Source organism: Acanthochromis polyacanthus, chromosome 1 (assembly GCF_021347895.1).
Source record: "Acanthochromis polyacanthus isolate Apoly-LR-REF ecotype Palm Island chromosome 1, KAUST_Apoly_ChrSc, whole genome shotgun sequence".
NCBI classification, from domain to species: Eukaryota; Metazoa; Chordata; class Actinopteri; family Pomacentridae; genus Acanthochromis; species Acanthochromis polyacanthus.
The window spans coordinates 51,070,512-51,092,441 of NC_067113.1; the positions used below are offsets into that span (position 1 = coordinate 51,070,512).

Genomic DNA, 21,930 nt, shown 5'->3' on the forward strand with positions numbered 1-21,930 from the left:
TTCTTAAAGTGGTATCTGTGAAACTTTACAGTGACATATCAAGTACATCCTGGATCCCATCGATGCACTAATCACATTTTGCACATTGAAATTTGAAATTGAACTGAAGCATGGTCTCAAATGTCAATGTGTGAAAGAATTAAAATGATTTAATTCAGAAAGTACTAAAATTTCACAAACGTCTTTATAAATAACTGTATTTAACACTTCAGGCAAATCAGAGACAGCAGAGCAGAAATTGTTTGAAAAATGTCATGATTTGACGTGGAATGACCCCATTCTTCAGTCATAAACAGAATATGATGGTGAAAGTTCTGAGGTTGGATTCACTGATTTTCCAGGCAAAGAATGACTCAGAAAGAAAATGTGGGAAATTAACTACACAATGAGAGAGAAGGGGGAAAAAAAAGCAATTACAGTAGTCAGAGGAGACTGGCTGTAGTTTCACAGCAAGAGGTTGAACGCTGACCACCCTAAAACGACAGATGGTTTTTTTAACCAGCTGGCACAGAGGCTAGCAGCAGCGGTGATGTTAGTTAAGGCTGGGTGATTTGGCTTCTCAAAACAAAACTGTATTTTTGATTTGAATAGCTTGGACAGCATAATTTCATAATATGAGATCAGAGCGTGATCCTATCCACTTGATATGACTCTACTGATTATTATTATCATTCTTTTTTTAAGGTGGCTGTCCCTAGCGGGTAACAGGCTTCATGGTTTGGAGAGGGCAGCGTTTGAGCCACTGGCCAACCTGCAACACCTGGAACTGGGACACAACCCGTGGGAATGTGACTGCAACCTCCGCGACTTCAAACACTGGATGGAGTGGCTGCTGTACAGAGGTGGATGTTTGATTTATGTACCAAGAACTTTGAAAAGGTCTGCTTGATTTGAGTTGAGAGACAGAGGAAGAGGGCAGAGGAAGTCACGAAGGAGTGGCTGGAAACAGGAGAACACTAGTTTACCCCCGAGACAAACGTGGCTGGGTGTTTGTTTCGATTTGTGCATGCCTGTGCTTCTGCATCAGTGTGCTAATGCAGATTACTGCGCTCATTGTGTGTCTCTGTGTACTGTATCCACGAGTCTCTGCAGGCTGTTAGTACATCAGATAACACAGCTGCTCTCCGCTCTCTCCTCATGTGTAAAAATCTACATTCACCTCGGCGCCGTGGGCCTCAGCTGCCCCGCTAATGAAGCATTTCCTCTCTTTCTGCTCTATTCTCCTCCCTGTTTCACTCGGCTCTCTTCTGCTTTGCTGGGCTCCACTCCAGCTCAGTTCAGTACACTTCAGACGGAGAGAGTGACACACGGCGGACATGATAATTTAATAATCGTGAGAGCCGCAGAGAAAATTACAAGGAGACATTTCATAGCCGAACACGAAATCCTGACAGTGGCTGTTAGGAGGGCAGATGATGCACGAGATATGTTTTAGAGAGAGTAAAACAAAGCACGGGACAAGTGTAAAGGCTCGGTGAAAGCAGCCTGTGTTGTCTTTGAGCACACACATGGGTGTGATATTTGGAGAGAAAGCTGTGTTTGCAAAAGGGGATTGTTTTGTCGCACATGGAGATAAAAACATTCGGGGGCTAAATACCACTTTACTGTCTTTCCGTTGCGCCTTCATCTGCTTCTGCCACTTAACCTATCTTACAGTGCAGATCAATGTCAACATGCAACTTTGAGATAAATACTATGTTTGGAGACACATGCAGCACGTGATTATAACAAAGTAGACCCCCCCCCACCCACCCTCTGGCCGCCTGTGGGAATTAGTGACTCAGATATTTCTCTGTTCCACACACACTGGAGCTGTGCTAAAGCTAGGCATGTCATCTCATGAATTATAGAGGGGCTTAGTTGAGGCTATCTCCAACTTAGTGTAGAGGGCACAGCAAGCTGAGTGTGTGTGTTAAGTGATGTATGACTCATCCCAATGTTGGCACAACCGCCCCACACTCTGTCTTTTTCCTCTCTTTCAGTTAATTGGAAGTGCTTTACAGGCATAAGGCATTTTAGAAATGACCTCTCCCTGTCCTCCTGTCTCTGCGCCTTCTTCTTCTCTCTCTTCGTTAGGGGGGAAGGTGGATGCAGTGGAGTGCACGCTACCGAAGGATCTGCGTGGGCGAGACATCCGCGGCGTTCCAGTGGAAATGTTCAACTACTGCCTCCAACTTGAGGATGAGAACGGTGGAGGAGGAGGTGAGGGTTCTCGTTCTGGACAAGGTGGCGGCCCTCCCTGCAGCAGGAATAATCTGAATCCTAGCGGGGCGACACCGATTTCTGACAACAGCGGCAGCACTGCTGATGACTCCTCTTCGAGCACCGGAGGCGGTGGAGGCGGTGAGGCCCCGTCGGATTGTGTCAGAGCCCGCTACCGACCTGTGAGCGTGCGGCGCGCCATCGGCACGGTGGTGATTGCTGGCGTGGTGTGCGGCATTGTTTGCATCATGATGGTTGCAGCCGCCGCTTACGGCTGCATCTACGCCTCCCTGATGGCCAAATACCAGAGAGAGCTAAAGAAGAGGCAGCCACTGATGGGAGACGGAGAAGCTGATGGGGAGGACAGGGAGGAGAAACAGATCTCCTCTGTAGCCTAGAAAGAGTGACGGGTCAGGGGAGGGTTGGCATGTCAAAGGGTGAAGGTTGGAAGGGGTGAAGATTAAAAGGGCTCAAAGAGGAGAGAGATGGCCGAGCTGGTTTTATACACACAGATAGATGCAGTATCTCTTCCTCTGACTCTCAAACTGACACCTCTCTCCCAGTTTTTGTCTTCCTTTCTTCGTCCTGATTCTATTTTTAACCTTCTCCCTCCCTGTCCCTCTCTCTAACGTACTCTCTCACACACATACCTATCTGCTCCCTGATTTTCTCTTCCATTTGGACCCACTCTTGCTGCAGCATTTGTTACCAATCATCCCTCCAACTCGCCTACCAGCCACCTACTGCTGCTGAATTTACCATTATATTGGCTTGGAGGGAAAAAAAAAAGATTTGGTACTCTCTCTCTGGTGTGAAACATATCATTAGAGCTCTTACAGAACACTCATGGTGTTTAGTCAGTCTGTATTTGGAAGCCTAGACTGAAATTTCAGGGATTCATAGCATGTATGCTGTTGATTGGACCAATATTCACAATAATTAGACAAATTTGTGGTAGTAGGTAGTGCCCAGTTCTAGTTTTATTTGCATCTCCTTCTCAGCCTCTCCAAAGCCAATAGTTCCTCCAAGAAACCAGGACCCCTGCCCAGATTCCTTCACCCTCTTCTGGCCTAATCCTCCTCTGATTTTTCCTTGAAATCTCCTCAAATTGGGGGGGAACGGAGGAAATTTTATGGAATCTCAAAAAAGAGATGCAATTTATACACTCAAAGCTTCTCTGCTGTGTTGTAACAGAGAGAATATTGAGGATACATGAAGTGTCGATGGGAAAATCAAAGACAGTGAGTCTCTAGTATCTTCAAGGAAACTGTCTGGATTGATAAAGTGATCATTCACCGATCACTAGACATTTCAAATACATGATGGTGGGGGCACTCATCCCTATTTGGACCCTGACTTTCCTCCGGATCTTCTGTGGACTAAATAGATCCTCAACGTGTTCCCCACTGGAGCTGAGCATGAGATTCTACAGTGAATCTTATCAATCAGTTCAACCATTTTACTGGAATTTGAACTTGCTGTATTCTTCAGAAAAAGGCTCTTGCTGATTTGATGCTTGTTAAATGGTTACGATCAATGTGTGGACGGATCAAAAAACCTCTTATCGTGGCGAAAAAGCGGTCAAATTAATTTTCCGTTGTTTCTGGATCAGAAAATGTCTAACTGAGATTCAAAGGACCACAGATGCTGCTTCAAAGCAAATATTCTTTGTTCCAAACTCATTTTCAGACTGATTTCACTCCCTCAGGGGTGAATGTTTGCTACTACAGCACGAAAAAAAAAAAAAAAAACTATCTCAGAGAACCCTGTCTCCTGGCAAGGACTTCAAAATCTCATCTAAGGACTACAAACTTCAGACTCCTGCACTTTATTTCCCTAATCAGATCCCCTCTTGCCTCTCTCTCGCTCTCCCTCATCCTTCTCTTCCTTTCTAAGATGGACGAATTGCCCAGAGGGATTATAAATAAAGAGGGATTAAACAACAACAACAAAAAAGAAAACGCTGCTATTTTCCCCCTACTCTTCTCATCCCTTTATCTCTCTATCCATCTTTCCATCCAGTGCTATTTGTGGAAAATTTTTCACACTCCTTAAAGACTTCCACCTCCATCATTTCCTTTCATTCATCCTCCCATATTGTTGTATGTTTTCCTCAAAAGGTCTGCAATATGCAATGGAAGTTACGTCACCATGACACAGTGTTTCTGTTAAAAATCTTCACTTACTTGAGAGGAATCTGCTTGATTGACACGTAAATTCACAAAAAAAACCCTGTTTGTTTGCTTTACATAGTGTTTTTTAATCAGTATTCTTAGTTACACGCTGAAATTTTCATGTAAAGATTTTACAGTTGGCAGAGCAAGAGAGTAATTTAAGCAGCGTTCATTGCATATTGCCCCCCTACAGTAAAACTGTTGTTCCCCCTCAATTTTTGATTGGCTGGAAATCAACCTATATTACTAGTGTGTTATGTTATACCCGGGTATGATGCAGATAAATATTATTATACTAGTCTACTGTGGTGTGTTGGCCCAGCGATCCCAAAAATGTTTATGGTTTCCTGTATCAAATTCATGATGTATGTCTTTTGTTGTGTTAATGGATTCTATGTTTTGTTTTAGGTTTTAATATCTCTGTAATGTTTATTTGTTGTGTCCATTTATTTGTGTTCAGTAGCTGGTAAAGTTTCTGTAAGAAGCATAGACAGAGTTTGGATCATGTGTGAAATACTGCCTCATCTCTGAGATTTATTTGGGTGACATTACTTGGCAAAGAGTTGTGGACGACGACAGGTCATTTCAAGTGTGATTTTTATATTTCACAAATAATTATTCATGATGCATCTTATTTGAAATCGCAAATAGCATTTATGTTCCCTCTATTGCAGTTCTTGAGGTGTCTACAAGATGTTAGGTTCCATCAGTTTTTTAATTGACTACATATCTAAATATAATAACTGCAATCCTTAAGCTGTGGTTAAGATGTGACAACTAAATCAGGCAGGAAAGGATAGATAAAAGTCACAGTTAAATAATAAAAGTGTCTTCAAAGAAATTAATTTTGAACATAGTTATATCCACCATCCTGCCTCTACACGACGGATAAACCGATTATTGGTCTGGTCGATTATTGTGGCCAATATTTGTTATTTATTCGACCATCGGTATCTGTAAACTATTGGCCGATTATTGATACATTAAATGTGCTACTTCAGGTCTAATGCAGCCTCCTTTCTCTGTCTGTCGTCCCTCTGTGTTCTCAGAAATGTCTCTCAATCTGAGAATGCGCAAACCGAACGAGAAACACAAACTGTTGCCACAAATCAAGAGATTAGAAACTCTCACAGCGGCTAAGGCTATGCTAACAGCTAGCGGCTAAGTTAGACGGCAGCCACAAATTACCCCGAAACTGAGTCTGGCCAACAGCAATTAATAATGATTTAAGATACAGACAATAATGGGCAATAAAAATGACAGAAAAGTGAAATATAAAGAAGGTAGAGATGAATAGCAGTGAGAACTGCAGAAAACAGACTGATCAGTCCAAAGCGTCCTAATTTAATCACCCCATTTCTATTTTAAATATTCAGTCACTTAATCAATGAAAAATCCTAGTTATGAAAGACAGGTTCTCTGCGATCACATGCTGTTAAAGCATTACATGTAATGTACATCAGTTTCAAATATTACTTATCGGCCTTTCTTGATAACAAATAACCTGCATCAGTATCAGCCCAGGCGAACCCATATCGGTCAATCCCTACTCTACACATTTACATTACATTATACTATTCCTGGCATCAGAGGAGATAACCCTGAATGCTTGCATACAAATGTAATTTGTAGGAAACTGGGCTGGTAGGTTTCATCACATGAAAAGTCAGGATGCACAAAAGCTGAATAATGGCCCGTAAAGACTATCTCATCCTCGCTAATGTAAAGAGATGTCAAGCAAGTAAAAGGAATTTCCATATAAGCTTCATACTGGGAGTCTTCCAGGCATGCATGAACACATACTGAATTTAAATAAGAGGCATAACTTATCCTTCAGAGGCTCAGAGGCAGTAACCTGAAAGAAAGCAGCAGCTAAACTCTGTCTATGAATCGAGAAACGTTGTCCTCTCACCACCTCCTGGTCTGCAGGTCTTGTGTTGGTGGTAGCTAAGTATCTTAGCTAGCTCAGTCCTGTTTCCTATAGCCTGTGAGTGTAAAGACTAATAAATTATAGTTTGCTACGTAAAAACTGCAGCAGCCATGATGACTGAGGGCTTTGACGTCTGCACAGCCCGGAAATCGACGGTGTGTTGTGTTACTATGACGACTGTGATTATGATGATGATGATGTGATGACGGTGATGAAGCATTTCCTGGTCAATATGCATCGATTTAAATAAAAAAACATATCACACCGATGTCAAATTTTACATCCAGACCAGTGAGAAGGCTTGAATGACAACCTATTGTTTGCTCAACATTATGAAGGCGTTTTGCATCAAAAAAGCCAGTGTAGAAAACATCTGTGTGAAAGAGTAAGTCAAAAATGGAATACCAGGACAGTGTCATAAATCAGTCCTGATTCCAGATCTCATTTTTTTTCGGTCCCTTACCTTCTATCTCTTCTCATATTTCTTTATTTCTCTCTCCTTCCTTTCCCCGCTCACTTATCTTGTCTCTATTTATCTTTCTGCTTTCTCTTCTCACATCTTTTTACAGCCTTTTCACCTTCTTTTCTCTCATCTCAACCCTCTTTTTCCTTCGCTCGGTCTCATCTATTGTGTCTCTTTTTTCACTTTTTCACCTCCCCTGTCTTACCTCCTTTTCTCCCTCGTCTTTATCCGTCTTTACCGCTTTCTCTCCTCCTCCTCCATGTCAAATATCCCCTCTCCATCCTTTATTCTCCCCCCTGCTCTCTCCTTCTCTCTGTCTTTTTATTTACCTACTTATCTCTCTCTCTTTCCTCGTTTTCTCAGTCTGCTGCTCTGTCAGTAGGAGCGCATTAGGTTTATTTACATACACCCTGTCACTTCTGTTGCAGAGATATACTAATCCATTTCTGAGCCCAAGAACAGTATATACACAGTGTTTTTCCTTGGCCCTCATCAAAGGAGGAGGAAATTAAATCTGCCACCAAATCACCATGAAAGCTCAGCACACAATTCTCTGAGACACTGGTGGAAAACTGACCATATTCTGTTCAGATAAACACTGACACCCAGTGGTCACAAATAGAACACCAGTCTGGATAGTTGCCGGCAGCCATGCAAATAATTAATAGTATTTGTGTTCAGAAAGAAAATTACTTTCATCTCACATTTGGAACACAGATTTGCTGCATAAAATAGCAGCATTTAGGCCATCGTGTTCCTCATAACTTCATCTACAAAATGCTACATTATTTGCTTCACACTTTTTGTATATTTTTTTGTACAAGTTTGTATATTTCTGTGCTGCTATCTTTGAGCAAGCACAGGAAGCGTTGAATGGCAAAGGTCTGCAGTGCGTTTTATGATTTCACATTACACATTTAGCTACATGGGCAACACAAGCTTCCAGGATGACAAAAGTGTAAGAGTAGAGCACAGCTGCTTTTCTTGTGTGTGCATCCCTTGACCAGGCAGCCTTTAAATATTTGATCCCCTTATGTTCAGGAGGTGAGCGCCACTGTCGACAAGAAAGCCTCCCTTGCGTACAGCAGTGTGAAACAGAGGTAGAGAGGAAGTTTGAGAGCAAAGGAATATGAAAAAGGATGACATGACAGTGAGAGGAGAGTAACAAGGGGAAGAGAAATGCAGCGAGAGGGAGAAAAAAGTGTGGGGAAGTGACGGGAGACAAGTCTGACAGCTTATAGGAAAAGACAGGCTAAGAGAAGAGAGATGTATGTGAGGGTTTAACAGGGTAAAGAAGAGCGTCAAAGGGTGAAACTCAGTGAGACGTGATGTCAGAGAAAGCAAGTCTATGAAGCACTGATACAGCCATCCGCTTTGGGTTTTTGTTGGAAGGAAGCAGCTGGTAGAAAACCTGCACCACTGGACATCCAGGTAGAAACTTCGACCTTTGACCTCCAGCTGGTGATCATCATATGACAATCGATCATCAACATATTCAAAAATCTGTTGTTATTGTTTTCAGAAAAGCCCCAAATCCGATTGAATTTATGAATAGATTATATTCTGTAACGCACAATGGTTTTTGATGTATTTTCTTAATAATGAACTCCTACAAAAACCCTCTAGTTTGTAGGTTGCAATAGATTCAGGTAGCTAAATCGCTAAAGTGAAGCAGAAAAGAGAAACAGTAAGAATGACAGGCGGTGAGATTAAGAGAGCGACTGAAACACATCTATTTTGAACTCTTTCTCATTTCTCCCCACTCGTCTGTTTTCCACTCCCAAATATAACACGATTTTCACACCTGAGACTGCTCCTACAAAAGCTGCGAAAAGCAGATAAGCGCGTGCGTTTCTGTGAGTGTACTGAAGTGCATATGGAGTGTTTCTGTATGTGTCTGTCAACATATAAGACACTAACTGATGCAGGTATGCAGTCACACACTGATGATGCAGCTCCAGAGAGTCTAGTCTCACTCAGATAATTATGACTGATGAGTGTGTCAGTCACAGATGGGCTTACCAGGACAAAAACACACACACAATAACCCACACAGCAGGAAGCACAAAATGTTTCGACGCAAAATACACACTGAAGCACAGGCGCACTCAATTACGGCTCCCTAAGCTTTTCCTTATTTAATCATCGGAGACATCTTCAAGAAAAACGACCGCAGACATCATCATCGAGGGGCCCGAGTCTGAGCCGCAGCACATCCAATAAAGTATGACTGACAAAAAAAACAAAAAACAATGCAGAATGGACAGTGATGCTAGCAGCAATTAACATTCAATCAGCGAGTTCACCTACAAGTCAGCCAGTAAATTCTACAGTCAGCTGACTTTACAAAGCAGAAAAGGGAGAAAGAATAGCAGAGAGAACAGAGTGGGGATTTTCCATAGGTAGGTGGAGATAAAACAGATGTGGTGGAAAGAGGAAGGCAATAGTAGAATGTGTAGAAGAGAGTGTGTGTGTAAACAAAAATGTCATCCTACCTCCTGCGATGGCAGTTTTCTTGCCCACGGTCACAGTGACAGCAGTGGTAGCGATCACGATCCTCCCTGCTGTTTTAACAACAAAAATAAATACAATTAGCAAAGAATTTAAAGCCTATTATGAATGAACATGCATAAAGAAACACGTGCATTCATTCTTACATAACATTACACATGCACTAGTGCAGTATACACATGCAGAATGAATAAAAAGGGTCCTGAGAGATATTTATTTTCTCACATCCCTGAAACATCTTTATGGGCCCACGAGCACTCACAGTGGTAGTGACAGCTGAAGTGTTAGTTCAGAGATGCCAAAATGTGTTTGAAAATATGTGGGTGACAGATTGACTTGGACTGTGGAAGTAATATTTCATAAATTTTCATGCGCTCCTCTTCCGTGCTTCTATTCGCAGCCGTCATGCCAGCAGACGCCAACTGTCACCGAGCCATAGATTCCAGCCGGATTAACATTTTAAGCGTTATGCAACACAGATTATGAGAGCTAATCGAATAATACATTCATACCAGAAGGACTGTGTGTTTATGTGTATGTGTGTGTATTATGTTTATCCATGTGTCCTGTGTTTTAAATTTCAGTTTTAAGACAAAGCCAGCCTGAAAGACCATCATGCATTTGGAAAAAATCTGTGATTCTGGAACACAACATAATGGCGTGGGGGGAAAAAAATAATGCGAACAAACGATGAAGCTGAGGTGGCTCATAATGAACCATAAGCCTTACAGATTCCCTATAAGAGGAGAGGAGGATCTCATACTCTAATAGCATGCTCATGCCGTGGCAGAGAGAGAGAAGTAGGTAGAAGAATAAAAGGACAAAGACAGAGCGAGGCTGGAAAAATTCAGAAGATAAACAAATGGAAAACAGGGAACACGGCACTTATCATCTAGAAGTCGGGGCTGAGGAAAAAAGCAGGATAAACTAAAACGAGGAGGCATGCCAAGTATCAGTGAATGTTTTCCTCTACCCTCCTCCTCCTCCTCATCATCCTCCTCCTCCTCCTCTTCCTCCTCCGCCTCCCTCCGTTTCCTCCCTCCCTCCTCCGCTTGGTGCTCCACCTCTTCTGCACTCGAGGTGGCACCATAGTCAGCCTCATAGTCCCTGAATATGTCTGAAAACAACACACTGTTTACCATAACCCTAATAGATATAAATCTTATATATATTATTAGACATATTGTGGATATAAAAGTGAAGATTGAAGATGATGGTGGTACGGTGTGTCTCATAATATCCCCATAAGCACACCATGAGAGATTTATCATCATCTTAAAATACGATTTAGAAATAGACCTTCAAAGTCTTCATATTGTCTTTATGCAATATGAAGATTTAAAATGGTCTCTAGCTGAGGATAGCAGCTTCTCTATTTGAACTTTTGACAATGGATGAAATATTGACTACCTTCAAATTGCTGAGGAACGATATTGGAAAGAACTGACACTGCGATATTTTGTTTTTCTGTAAGATGAAAAATGAAAGGCACTTTCTCCAAATGACTTGAATAACTGCATCTGGAAAGAATTTATCATTCTATAACGATTATGGTGACTTTGTAAGAGAGCGGATTTACATAGAAAAATGAGCAGAAAAAATACTTTTTTTACTGTGGAGGCTTTTTTTTAATCAAACTGTTTGTAATCTTTCTCAAATAGTGTAACTCAAATGCATCCAAAAAAGCTCTTGAATACAGAGCTGAGATAAATGGTCAAATAAAGTAAGTGTGTTGCCTCAAGTAGTGGGAGACACTGCTGACAGAGTATCTGATTGTGGACAAGCTGAAATATTTCCTAACTAGTAGGGCTGGCCCGAACAGCAATTTCTGGTCTCCGGATATATTTTGAGATCCGAATATTCGGATCACAAATTAAATATTCGGCTACAACCGTAACGGCCAAATATTTGGATATTCAGGTCCAGCTCTACTATTAAAAGTAGGGCTAGAGCCTATATGGTCAGAACGATAATTAAAATTATTTTGATCACTGCTGAGACCAAGATTACTTATTATAACAAGAAAAGCACTCAGAGCGCAGCACTCCGCCAAGGCTACTCAGTCCTATGATTTCCAATGGATGAAATCTTTAAACAATTCGTGGTCCTATCATGTCCGACGGATAAGTCCTCATAAGTCTGCAGTAGGATCGCAATCATGTGATTGTCAGCAGGCAGCTGATGTAGTGTTCACTTGTCATAGTAACAGTCATGTCGTGCTGCTATCTAATAATGATACAGAAATCTTTAACAAATCCATGGATCTAGACTTTAATCCGCACCACTGCCAAAAGCTAATCACTTGGTCCTTGTGCCATTTCTGACCTTCCCTGAAAATATCATCCAAATCAGTCAGTCTGTTTTTGAGTAATGTTGCTAACAGACAGACAAACAGACAAACCAACGCCGATTTTCGCATAACTCCGCTGCATTCATTGGCGGAGAAATTATTCATTGACTTTACAGACAAAATATTCTTGCGGTTTCACATTAAAATGAACACAGCACTGCTTTCACTTCCTTGTTGTGCAACATTCCTGCTGATGTACAAGTCATTGCATCAAAGTAAGACCTGCAATAAGGTTCTTCTTCTTCTTCAGAGCATCCACTAGAGGCAAAATACACAAAAAAGTGGACCCCTACTGCTGGACATCTGCTGCTTGCTAGCTAGTCAGTTGTGTACGGATAAGCTTCTAGTTTCCACTCAGTGTACGCAGCACAGTAACTCAGACAAATTTGAATTTGAAACAAGGCACTGAAATTTCAGATTTATACAAGTAGAAACAAAGCGTGTTGTTTCTACATGAGGTCTTTTCTGTGTGCGGAGTACTAAAACTTCATTAATGCAATTGATCAAGCTCTCGTGGAGACCAACAATTGACATTGCATTTCTTTTGGCAACCAAATCTCCATTTTTTTTAGTGTTTCACTCCTGTTACATGCTCATTATGCTGAGTCAATTTGACCGACTTCACATCGTACCTCCTTCAATGTAGCTCATGCACATATGCACAATACAATGCCGATGCTGAAGCAACAGGTTGTGCAGCCCAATTTTAAATTCCTTCTACACAAGTGAAACACTACATACTAAATGTAATCTGAATCTCAAAGGAGAAAACAAATAAAAACACACACCCTGTGTTCTGTCATAAGGAAAGCAGTCGTATCAGCTTCAAATTCACTGAATAGACTGTTTTTCAACGTAATTACATTTAACTCTGCACTTTGTAGTGAAGATTACATTTGCGTTCCTTTCCTCTGTTAGAGTCTAAACCTCTTTGTGGAAAACATGTTTTTTTTAAATCCCTTTGAAAAAAAACACTTCAATCCAGCAGAGCTAAAAAAGAAAATGAAATCCAAAGGCAGACAAGGGCCACGCTCATTTTTTTTTTCTGGCTTTCATTTCTCAGCAACATGTAAAGATGGAGTTAGTATGATGTGATGATAAACATGAATGACAGGAGCTGTTAACTTTCTCCCTCTGGAGCTGATGATTATGGTGTCGTTCCCAGAAAAACAACTGAACTAAAGTGAAGGATAAACCTGCAAGAGGAGGTCTATTAAGTCTGAATTGACACGTTCCTGACATCTAGCCTGATTAAAAAACACATTTTCTAATTGTTCCAAAGATGATTGATGCAAACCACAGAAAAAACACAGAGAATTCAACAGAAAGGCGCAGCCGAAGCCTGCTGACTGAGGAGAAATGAATCTGTTACTGAGAGACGACTGGCTCAACCTGCTAAATATGGTTAAGAAAATTGGAAATAAAAAAAGCACTAAATAGTGTTTTGTGTGGGTGAGTGTGTATGTGTGTGTGTGTGTTTGCCAAGTAAAGGTATGTCCTCTACCTCTCGTCTCCTGTCTGGGCATGTAGTATAGAAATTGTCCAGCTGGGTACTCAGCTGCTCTGCGGTACCACACTGGGAAATGATCCAACGTGAACATATTCTCCTTGTCTGTGGAGGTCAGGAAAGACCTGGGGAGAGACAAAAATAAGCTTTAAGAACAACCTACTTCTTAAATGATCAAGGAGGAGGAAGAAGATGGGCTGTATGATAGAGGACAAAGAGGAGAGCCAAGGGTTTTGATGAAAATATAAAAAAGGGAGCAAGATATTATTGTGTAAAATATGAAAGGAAAAAACTAGGAAGGTTAAAAGCAGAGAGGAAAAGCGGAAAATGAACATTCTGTTATAGAGGGGTGTTACATTGGTTTAACCAGAAAGCCTAAATTAATCAATTTATCCCAAGCAAGGATTCACTGACAATAAATAGTCATTTAAATTTTGATTTATTTACAGTACATCTTCCTCCTAGAGTATAAATATTCCTAAAATGTTGATTAATATGGGAATTATTCAAAATTATGCGAGCACTGTCAGTGTGTGTGCAGCTCTTACTTCTCACCAGTCGGATGTCTGAATGATGACAACCGAAATTAAAGTGTGGCGATGCCTCAGCAGAGCCGACTGTTTTTGCATTAAATTATTCTAATTAGTGGCCTGAAGTAGTGCTACTGAAACTGGTGTTCTTTAGAGCAAACTTTTCCTTAAATATCTGACTTGGAAAACTTTTCAGTGTGCTGTGACATCAGACACTAAGTTCAGTCTTTATTTGGCCACCAGAGGGCGCAATGTCATCTCCAATTCAGTTTTTTAATTGCCATCACTTTTAAAGAAACTATTTTTACACACTTCTAACCCCAGTTTGCAGCTGTTATAGAGATATCACCATGAACAATTTGTTGTGACAGTATCTAATATGATAAAAATGAATGTTTTCTTACTCACTTGGCAATTCTTTTCTCAATACCAGTATACCTCTGGAATCTCATCAAGCCTGAACGGGTCCCCAAGAAAGCCGTTTCAACTCCGTCATCCATACTACAAGGTAAGTAATTGTTTAAAATAACATTACGAATCAAGTAAACATCCATGTGGGCGTGCACGTGTGTTCATATTCACCCAGATGTGTTGAGCATCAGGGCGGTCCAGTAAGCTTCCATAGGAGCAGTAACCACAGCGTCAAAGAGAGTTTGTTGCAACAACTGCGCATCACCTGTTGAGGGGAAAAATACCACAATAAATGCTGTCATAATAAGAGAGAAAAAATAGCAAATGATGATAAAGAATGGTTACTTTTGTTGTTTGAATTCAAGTTTGTGTGTAAATGTGTAGAATTTACCTATAACATTACTTGACAGATCACATGGTCACTATTGAGTCTCAACTTACACTCCAGATCTGGTTCTTTGCCGGTGAGATATCGCACAACTGCTTGCAGCTGGTTTAGCTTGCGATGAGCTGGGTCAATGTCTGTCTCACAGTAGGTCCTACAAGCACGAACACATATCAACAAACAGACAAACAAGAACATACTACTAAATATCGAAGAACTACAAGCTTCTGCACTTGTATTGTGTATTCTGTAACTCACCACTCGTTGGCTATAGTCAGATCTGGAGCCAATAAGTCATGAAGACCTGAGGAGAAAACAGCAAAACAAGACATGAGTGAGGAAAACTTAAGACACAAATACAAGTAAACTGATACAGAAGACTTACCCTCTTCAACAGAGACATTTCCTATGAAGATGTACTGTCCATATCCCCGACTCAACACTATCCCGAGACTGTAACACAGAGACATAGACATTAATTTACTTCCTATTACATTATATGGTGAAGTTTAAAAAAAAACAATAGACATTAAAATGTAACAACAACCATCTTGTTGCTGGCTGGCTCATAAATATTTCTATGGAACACATATTGCTTATGCTTTTGTGAGTAATGGTTCCATACAGGCAGAGGTGTTGCTTTGTTGGATATGATGGATAAAAGGTCTTAATAACTGAAGAAATTTGTAAAATTGAAAAACAAAGATGACAAACCTGAATGGTGTCTCATTGATGACAGTGTAGAAGTAATCATTCCTCAAGAACATCACTCTTGTCTGTAGAGAGGGACAGAGTTCACTAAAATCAGAAAGGAGGCCTCTTGTATTGAGAAGACCGTCCCCTCAAAAGAAACTGGGAAACAAAACTTAAAGTACAAGAGAAGGCAAGTACTCACTCCTTTATCCACTGAAGTTCTCACGTCTAAAAACAACGTTCCGGTTTCTCCTTTAACCATGGCTGTTCTCAGCTAAAACACAGAGTTTCCCTATGTCATCTGCAATCCTTACTTTCATACAGTGAAAAAGAAGCTGTGAATTTAAATGAAGAAAAATATGCAAAGGTGTCTGTTATTTACCTTTTCTTCGGTGTCTTCCCATTCCACCTCTGACAGATCAACACTGTTGTAATTGGGTTTAGGCTTCAGTTTCTTCCCCTCTTTATACTGTCACACACACATACAAAAACGCAAAGAAAACAATCATGTTTCTATTATGCTTGCTTCACTGAAATATATTTCTAAAATCAGTTTCTCAGCTGTCATTTCATTGTTTATTATGAGCATCAAGTCTTTGTCTGTACCAGAGGTCGCAGGTCGGGATGGGAGAGGATGTACCCGTTATTGGTGATGAGGTAGGCGTAACCATGGACACCCAGCTGAAAAAAGACAGAGAGATATAAAGACTCCACACATTATAACAAAATACAAAGCTCTAACATCTGGGCCCAGTTGTTGAAAAAGTTTAATCTGGATAAAAAATGATCTGCATTTGAGGATCCCACATTTTGCCAGCCAGGATCAGGTAATCCATCGTACTTTTGTGATGTTTTCCAAAGCAACAATGAATTGGAGCACCCTGATCCAGATAAAAAACTTTCAAGATTATGACATCCAGATTATCAGCGCTCTACATGGGACTAAAAATCACAATGTTGATGAGGAGTTTTGTGGAAAAACAACAGGTAGAACATCTCATTCATTTTCAATTTTTTTAAGCAGTGAAACACGTAAAATAACCCACAACAAATAAACACAAACAAACTAACATACATTAGTCATAAACCCATTGTGGATATAAAAAGTGATGTTAAAATTAAACTTGAACTAAATGTTTGCTTAATATGTACAGTGGTTTGTGGGTCATTTTATGGGGACAAAACCCTTTTTTCTAACTTTACTGAAAGGATTGGTAGGTAATACTTTAATACTGTAACAATCAAACCAAGTGCATGATACTAATAACTGTATTTATACCAATAATTCAAATGTTGCATTACTTGGCCAGGTTTAAAGTTTCATTGTTCCTGAAATCCACTCCTCTACTGGGATCAGGGTATCCTGAATTTTTGAACCACAGCTATCCCAACTCCACTGAAGAGTTGTGAACACATACTGATGGTTGATCCAGATCAAAACTAAGATTGAATCATGTGATCAAATCTGAAATCGCTTTTTTTCCATTTTCCACAACCCATTTACAAGATTTGATCCAACCCGACAGTCGAGATCAAATCAGATTACTTTTCAACAGCTGGGTCTTGAATAGTTAACATCATATCAATAGTAATGGAGCCGAATATTTATGGTATGGCTTGGTGTGTTTCAGCTTTATCTGTTTTTGACTCAGTACAGATGCTTTACCTTGTATCTCGGAGCTAATCTCATCAGCTCTTTCAAGGCCACGTCAGTTCCTACAACTCCCAGCAGAATCCCATGAGACAACTAGAGGAAGGTTCATCAAGTTACGAAGAAAGAATAAAGATGATAGTGATGTGACAAGATTTACTTAATGTAATCTGGGTAGCTCAAAGAAAACTCAATATACTCTCACATGAGGTTAGAAGAAGGGAAAATATAGCATCAACGCAATTTCAAATTCCAGTCTCACATCTTTTCTTGCTAATATCTCAAAAACAGAAGCTTACTCATACATATCTATAGAGATGAAAAGCAATTCATGCACCAATATGGAGACAAAAACACAATTTTGGGTGACACCTGCTGAATAACAGCATTAATGGGGATAAAAACAAACACTTACAGTCTCTTTCTTCTTGCTAAACACAGGCATGGCTACCGAGGTCATGAGGAGCAGGCTTTGGGCCTGAGTGTTGAACAGCTGTTTCACACATACACACAGAACAAAGCACACTTTAATTTCACTGTCTTCTGTTAAAAAGCTGCATTAATTAGCTTCCAGGTAAGTAAAAGACTCTAAATGAACACAGAAGGCGTTTACATGTGGTGAAAAGGTAAGTGAAATAAAGGTGACAACAGCATAACAAGCTAACGTATTGATAATGAAAGAATTAGCAGAATTAATTCAATTCAATTTTATTTATATAGCGCCAATTACAGTCAAATTGACTCAAGACGCTTCACAGAACCCATATGCCTGACCGCAAGAGCAAGACCTAAGGGGACTGTGGCAAAAAAAACAACAACCTTTAAACAGGGAAAAAACCTCGAGCAGAACTCAGGTCTTTATGTGAGGGGACCCATCTGCCTGCTGGCCAGGCGGGTTGAGAGGGACAGAAAAGGTAGAGGGGTAGAGGGGTAGAAGGGTAGAGGTAGAGATATAGGTAGAGGGGTAGAAGGGTAGAGGTAGAGGGATATAGGTAGAGGGGTAGAAGGGTAGAGGTAGAGCTGGAGGGGTAGAGGTAGAAGTAGAGGGATAGAAGGGTAGAAGTAGAGGTAGAGGTAGAAGGGTAGAAGTAGAGGTAGAGGTAGAGGGGTAGAAGGGTAGAGGTAGAGGGGTAGAAGGGTAGAGGTAGAGGTAGAAGGGTAGAGGTAGAGGGGTAGAAGGGTAGAGGTAGAGGTAGAAGGGTAGAGGTAGAGGGGTAGAAGGGTAGAGGTAGAAGGGTAGAAGTAGAGGTTGAGGTAGAGAGGTAGAAGGGTAGAAGGGTAGAGGAGTGAAATGTCAAAATATTTTTTAAAAGATGCCCCTAAAAATTAGTATTGTAAAGTAGCAGGTAGTTTAGAAATGCTGGAATAAAATTAATAATGACGCAGTCTTAATGCATGCATGCTTACCTAAAAGTTTCAGGCAAATTAAAGACTGACTATGTTTGGCTAGCTAGCTAGCCAGCTACAGGATGAGCTAATGTTAGCAATAACAAAAGGTCTAAAGTCAGACTAACAAGAAACTACAAGGGAACACGAAAGACTGTTAATGGGCGAAGTAAGACATTATGGTCTGGGCATCATCTGAAAATCTGTAATAAAAAATCTATTTCTGTTATTTGCTTTAGAGCAGAAATTTGTGAAAATCTAACAATAAAAGAACAAAATAACAGAGCGTTTTTTTCACTTAAAAATAAAGCAGCAATATATACATATGCGTGTGTGTGTGTGTATATATATATATATATATATATATATATATATATATATATATATGCAGTTTATTAATTTTTTGTTCTACTTTTTAAAAATTGTTTGATCCTGAAACAAAGAACAAAATTAAAAAAAAATTCATATTACAGATTATATTATGATACCCAGGAACCAAATACTACACACTGTACTTTATATGACTATGATTATTTAGAATAGAAGTTCAGCACAGTAAAGCTAAGGCTCCAGTTAAGGTTACCTCGTCTTTATTTGGGAACTGAAAGTGGAGATGGAGGAGAGGAGAAACGATACGCATGAAATGGCAGCAAAAATAAATGCACTATGACAGATGAAAATATACTGAAATAACATAAATATAGGATGGAGAAATGACAGACAAAGATGAGGTGATAACGGAAAACAGAAGACACAGTAAAAATAAAACATTATGTTGAAGATTTGTGTACAGTTTACAAAGAAGATAACTGTTACCTAATCAATTACAAAAACAAAATGCTCAGTCGATAGTAGTTGTTCTGTAATTTGTTAAAAACACATATAAGAACACTAAACATGGCAACATAAATGATTTTCATAAAGCATTTATTGAGAAAGCTAGTTTGGTTGGTACTGAGGACAGAAAGTAAGTCATATTTAATTTCTAAAAGTACATTTAAACTCCTGTGTTTTACTTTGTGTTCCTTAAGTTTTATATTTAAATTAAGTTTTTGGGTTTTTGTTCTGTAGTCATGGTTACTATTTGAATGAGAAACTAAATTCTGTGAGATTATTAGTGTGCTACCAATAATGTCAATTCTGGTTTATTGCTAAGTTTTTGTACTTTTAGTATTAATGTATTATTAATATTATTCTTATTTAATTAATTTTAATTTGGCATATGTGATTATTACAAAATGTTTGCTGACTTATTGCTGGTCAGGGTTGTTTGTATGAACTTCAACAGTATAACAGTGTTGGGTTGCAGCAGTTGCAACAAACATAAAGTGAGTGCTGAATAATAAGTCATGTTTTGAGTCCCATTCTTTTTGGTAAAAACACAAAGTGTTAGCGTAGTTTGGTAGTGTGTCATTGTTACTCGGTTGCTATAGTATTTCTTTTTGTCTGCTACAATGGTGTGCAAAAGTAGGTTATATGCATTTACAGGATGTTCATATTGGCTGAAGTGTGTATTCAGGTCACTGATGAGGTGCTTTCTGCTGCGAGTTAGCCTTTACTGAATGGCTGTGAAGCTGTTGCTGCTATTTCCTGAACAATTGGTACATTAGCAGTCGCCACATGGTTGCTATGGTGGTCTGTGTGATTTGAATAAAAGAGGTTTTTCAAAGTTTCAGCACCACATAAATAGGCACAGATATGCTAGACATTTTGATTAAATACGCCAGATGATGCTGATGCAGGACGTTAATACATGACGCCAAGCAATAATGAGAGAGGCAGACTGACCACACTGTCCATATAAGCCTCTGTCCAGATGATATCATGATCGTGGTTGATGACCATCGGCCGGCTGAGAACATGGAGGTACTCCATAACATTTTCCTGGACGTCAGCCAGTGTGGAGATGTGTGTGTAGTAACCTGCAGAACACAAAAATACATTCATGCCATTTATAACACATGGATGGAAAATCTAGGACCCATAAATTTTCAGAAAATAAACTGTTCACTGTATTATTTTTACCTTTTCTGCCTTTGGATATTACATTAATAGCAATAAAGTCATTTATCAGACATCAGAACGTCTTGTATTTTAAAAACACTGAGCTGTTTTTCATGAAAAAACAGCTTGAATCTCCCACTGATTCAAATGTGTTTTTGACATTCTTTAAAGCTTGGCTTAGTCTAAGGTTTATGGCATTTCTACAAGTGGGAGACAATGACGTCAATAGGATACCTGCAGTGAAGCTGCTCGGCGACAACAGGCTACTGAAGCACTGCCAGGCATGAAAATGTGTGAATGTGTGCAACCTTTCTCCGTTTGTAGCATCTCCCAAGAGCGCTGGCGCAAATATTATTAAGCAGACCTGCTTTCTCCGACTGAAATTGAAAGACAGTTTTTGCAGGGGTTGTTTGCAAAAACCAGCTACTGAATATCTGTTTATGACAGATGACTAAATATCTGTTTATGACAGATATTTTGTTTCTGGCAGAGGCGACCGCCAGTGTACGCAACAGAAGGGAGTGCACCTGTTACCCATTACACACACAAATATGACACTTTTGGCTAGGAGTGTGTTTACAGGGTATCTGTGCTGATAATCGGTTATTTAGTCAGGGGTTTCTGTGTGCTCAGAGCAGGATTATTTTCAGGTCTGAGCTGCTGCATGACCCCATGTAATTCACAAGAGGGCAGCACCTGATACCCAGTTTCACACAGCACCACCTGGGATCACCACAGGGCTTAAAGAGCTCTGAAGAACAAGATGGGGATGTTTTATTTAAGAGTTAGATAACAGTCACTGTAGCAGCAGTTTCTGCATCTTTTGCTCTATTTCTTGTTTCTGAGGTGACTCTGTCTGGAGTATGTAAGTTTAATTAATGGATGAATAAGCATTTAATGCAACCACAATTAAAAACATTTAGTATTTACCCTTGTTGTTGCAGGCAATCCATTTCACATTTTCTGCAAATGTCATCTCGCGTCCAATTAGGTAAGTGAACACTCGAACCTGGAGAGATAATTATCTACAGTTCATAATAAGATGTGCTACTCGTTTAATGCAAACAGTTTAACTGAATTATATTTACAAAGGCTGGAATTCATCCATGCTTGTGTTTGTATTTCTGTGTGTTTCATACTCGTCTTTCTGGCCAGTTAAATTGCTCAAAAACATCTTGGAAATCCTCCATGGCTCCGTCTGTTATCAGCATGATGGCCTGGTTACAGAGGCTGCCCTGCCCCAGTGCAGCCGCCTAAACATGCACACAGTTCACTCCAATGTGACAATTTGCACTCAAGAAATGAACTTTTCTATTTCACGTTGCGGTTCCGATGCTTGCTACAAAAAAGCACAAACCTCATTCAGGATCTTGAAAGATTCCATCATTGCATTTTTCACTTTGCCTTCTCCTTTGACGTGAAGCTGCTCCACTAAAAGCTTAAAATGCTGGAGATGCACACAAATACAAATAAAGCATTAAACGCAGCCACTAACACATTGTTCTTTTGATAAATGTAGGTGAATTGGTCAGTGCAGATAAAGAGGGAGCAAGAGGGATTATCAGGGAGAGAGTGTAGTGGAGGGATTATTCTGGCACGCTGACCAATTATGACGCGCTTACTACAACACCAGGAGGTAATCAGAACTAATGACCGCATGCACGCATGCACAAGCACACACAAACACACACAATGATAAATGGCCACATTGTTGTGGGTTTTTATCACCATAT

The 21,930-nt window shown here is 40.0% G+C and overlaps 2 protein-coding genes across 3 annotated transcripts in view; one reads left to right on the forward strand and one right to left on the reverse strand.

The window, feature by feature from the left end:
- Positions 1-6,586, forward strand: part of lrtm2a (leucine-rich repeats and transmembrane domains 2a) — a 32,009-nt gene extending 25,423 nt beyond the window's left edge. The window contains exons 6-7 of the mRNA XM_022196548.2: positions 685-842; positions 2,077-6,586. Of these exons, the coding sequence (XP_022052240.1) occupies positions 685-842; positions 2,077-2,600 (682 nt within the window). The 3' untranslated portion in view covers positions 2,601-6,586. The remainder of the gene's footprint in view (positions 1-684; positions 843-2,076) is intronic.
- The window catches only part of cacna2d4a (calcium channel, voltage-dependent, alpha 2/delta subunit 4a), a 102,123-nt gene that overhangs the window by 62,412 nt on the left and 17,781 nt on the right, over positions 1-21,930 (reverse strand). The window contains exons 11-28 of one of the 2 annotated variants that reach the window (XM_051959138.1): positions 21,555-21,644; positions 21,337-21,450; positions 21,128-21,206; positions 19,982-20,115; positions 17,223-17,300; positions 16,823-16,903; positions 15,763-15,837; positions 15,539-15,625; positions 15,359-15,430; positions 15,178-15,239; positions 14,849-14,916; positions 14,722-14,767; positions 14,520-14,617; positions 14,250-14,343; positions 14,076-14,168; positions 13,135-13,262; positions 10,286-10,397; positions 9,265-9,335 (exon numbers count right to left, since the gene is read on the reverse strand). In XM_051959138.1, the coding sequence (XP_051815098.1) occupies positions 9,265-9,335; positions 10,286-10,397; positions 13,135-13,262; positions 14,076-14,168; positions 14,250-14,343; positions 14,520-14,617; positions 14,722-14,767; positions 14,849-14,916; positions 15,178-15,239; positions 15,359-15,430; positions 15,539-15,625; positions 15,763-15,837; positions 16,823-16,903; positions 17,223-17,300; positions 19,982-20,115; positions 21,128-21,206; positions 21,337-21,450; positions 21,555-21,644 (1,582 nt within the window). The remainder of the gene's footprint in view (positions 1-9,264; positions 9,336-10,285; positions 10,398-13,134; positions 13,263-14,075; positions 14,169-14,249; positions 14,344-14,519; positions 14,618-14,721; positions 14,768-14,848; positions 14,917-15,177; positions 15,240-15,358; positions 15,431-15,538; positions 15,626-15,762; positions 15,838-16,822; positions 16,904-17,222; positions 17,301-19,981; positions 20,116-21,127; positions 21,207-21,336; positions 21,451-21,554; positions 21,645-21,930) is intronic. The other variant, XM_051959137.1, reaches the window with a different exon arrangement.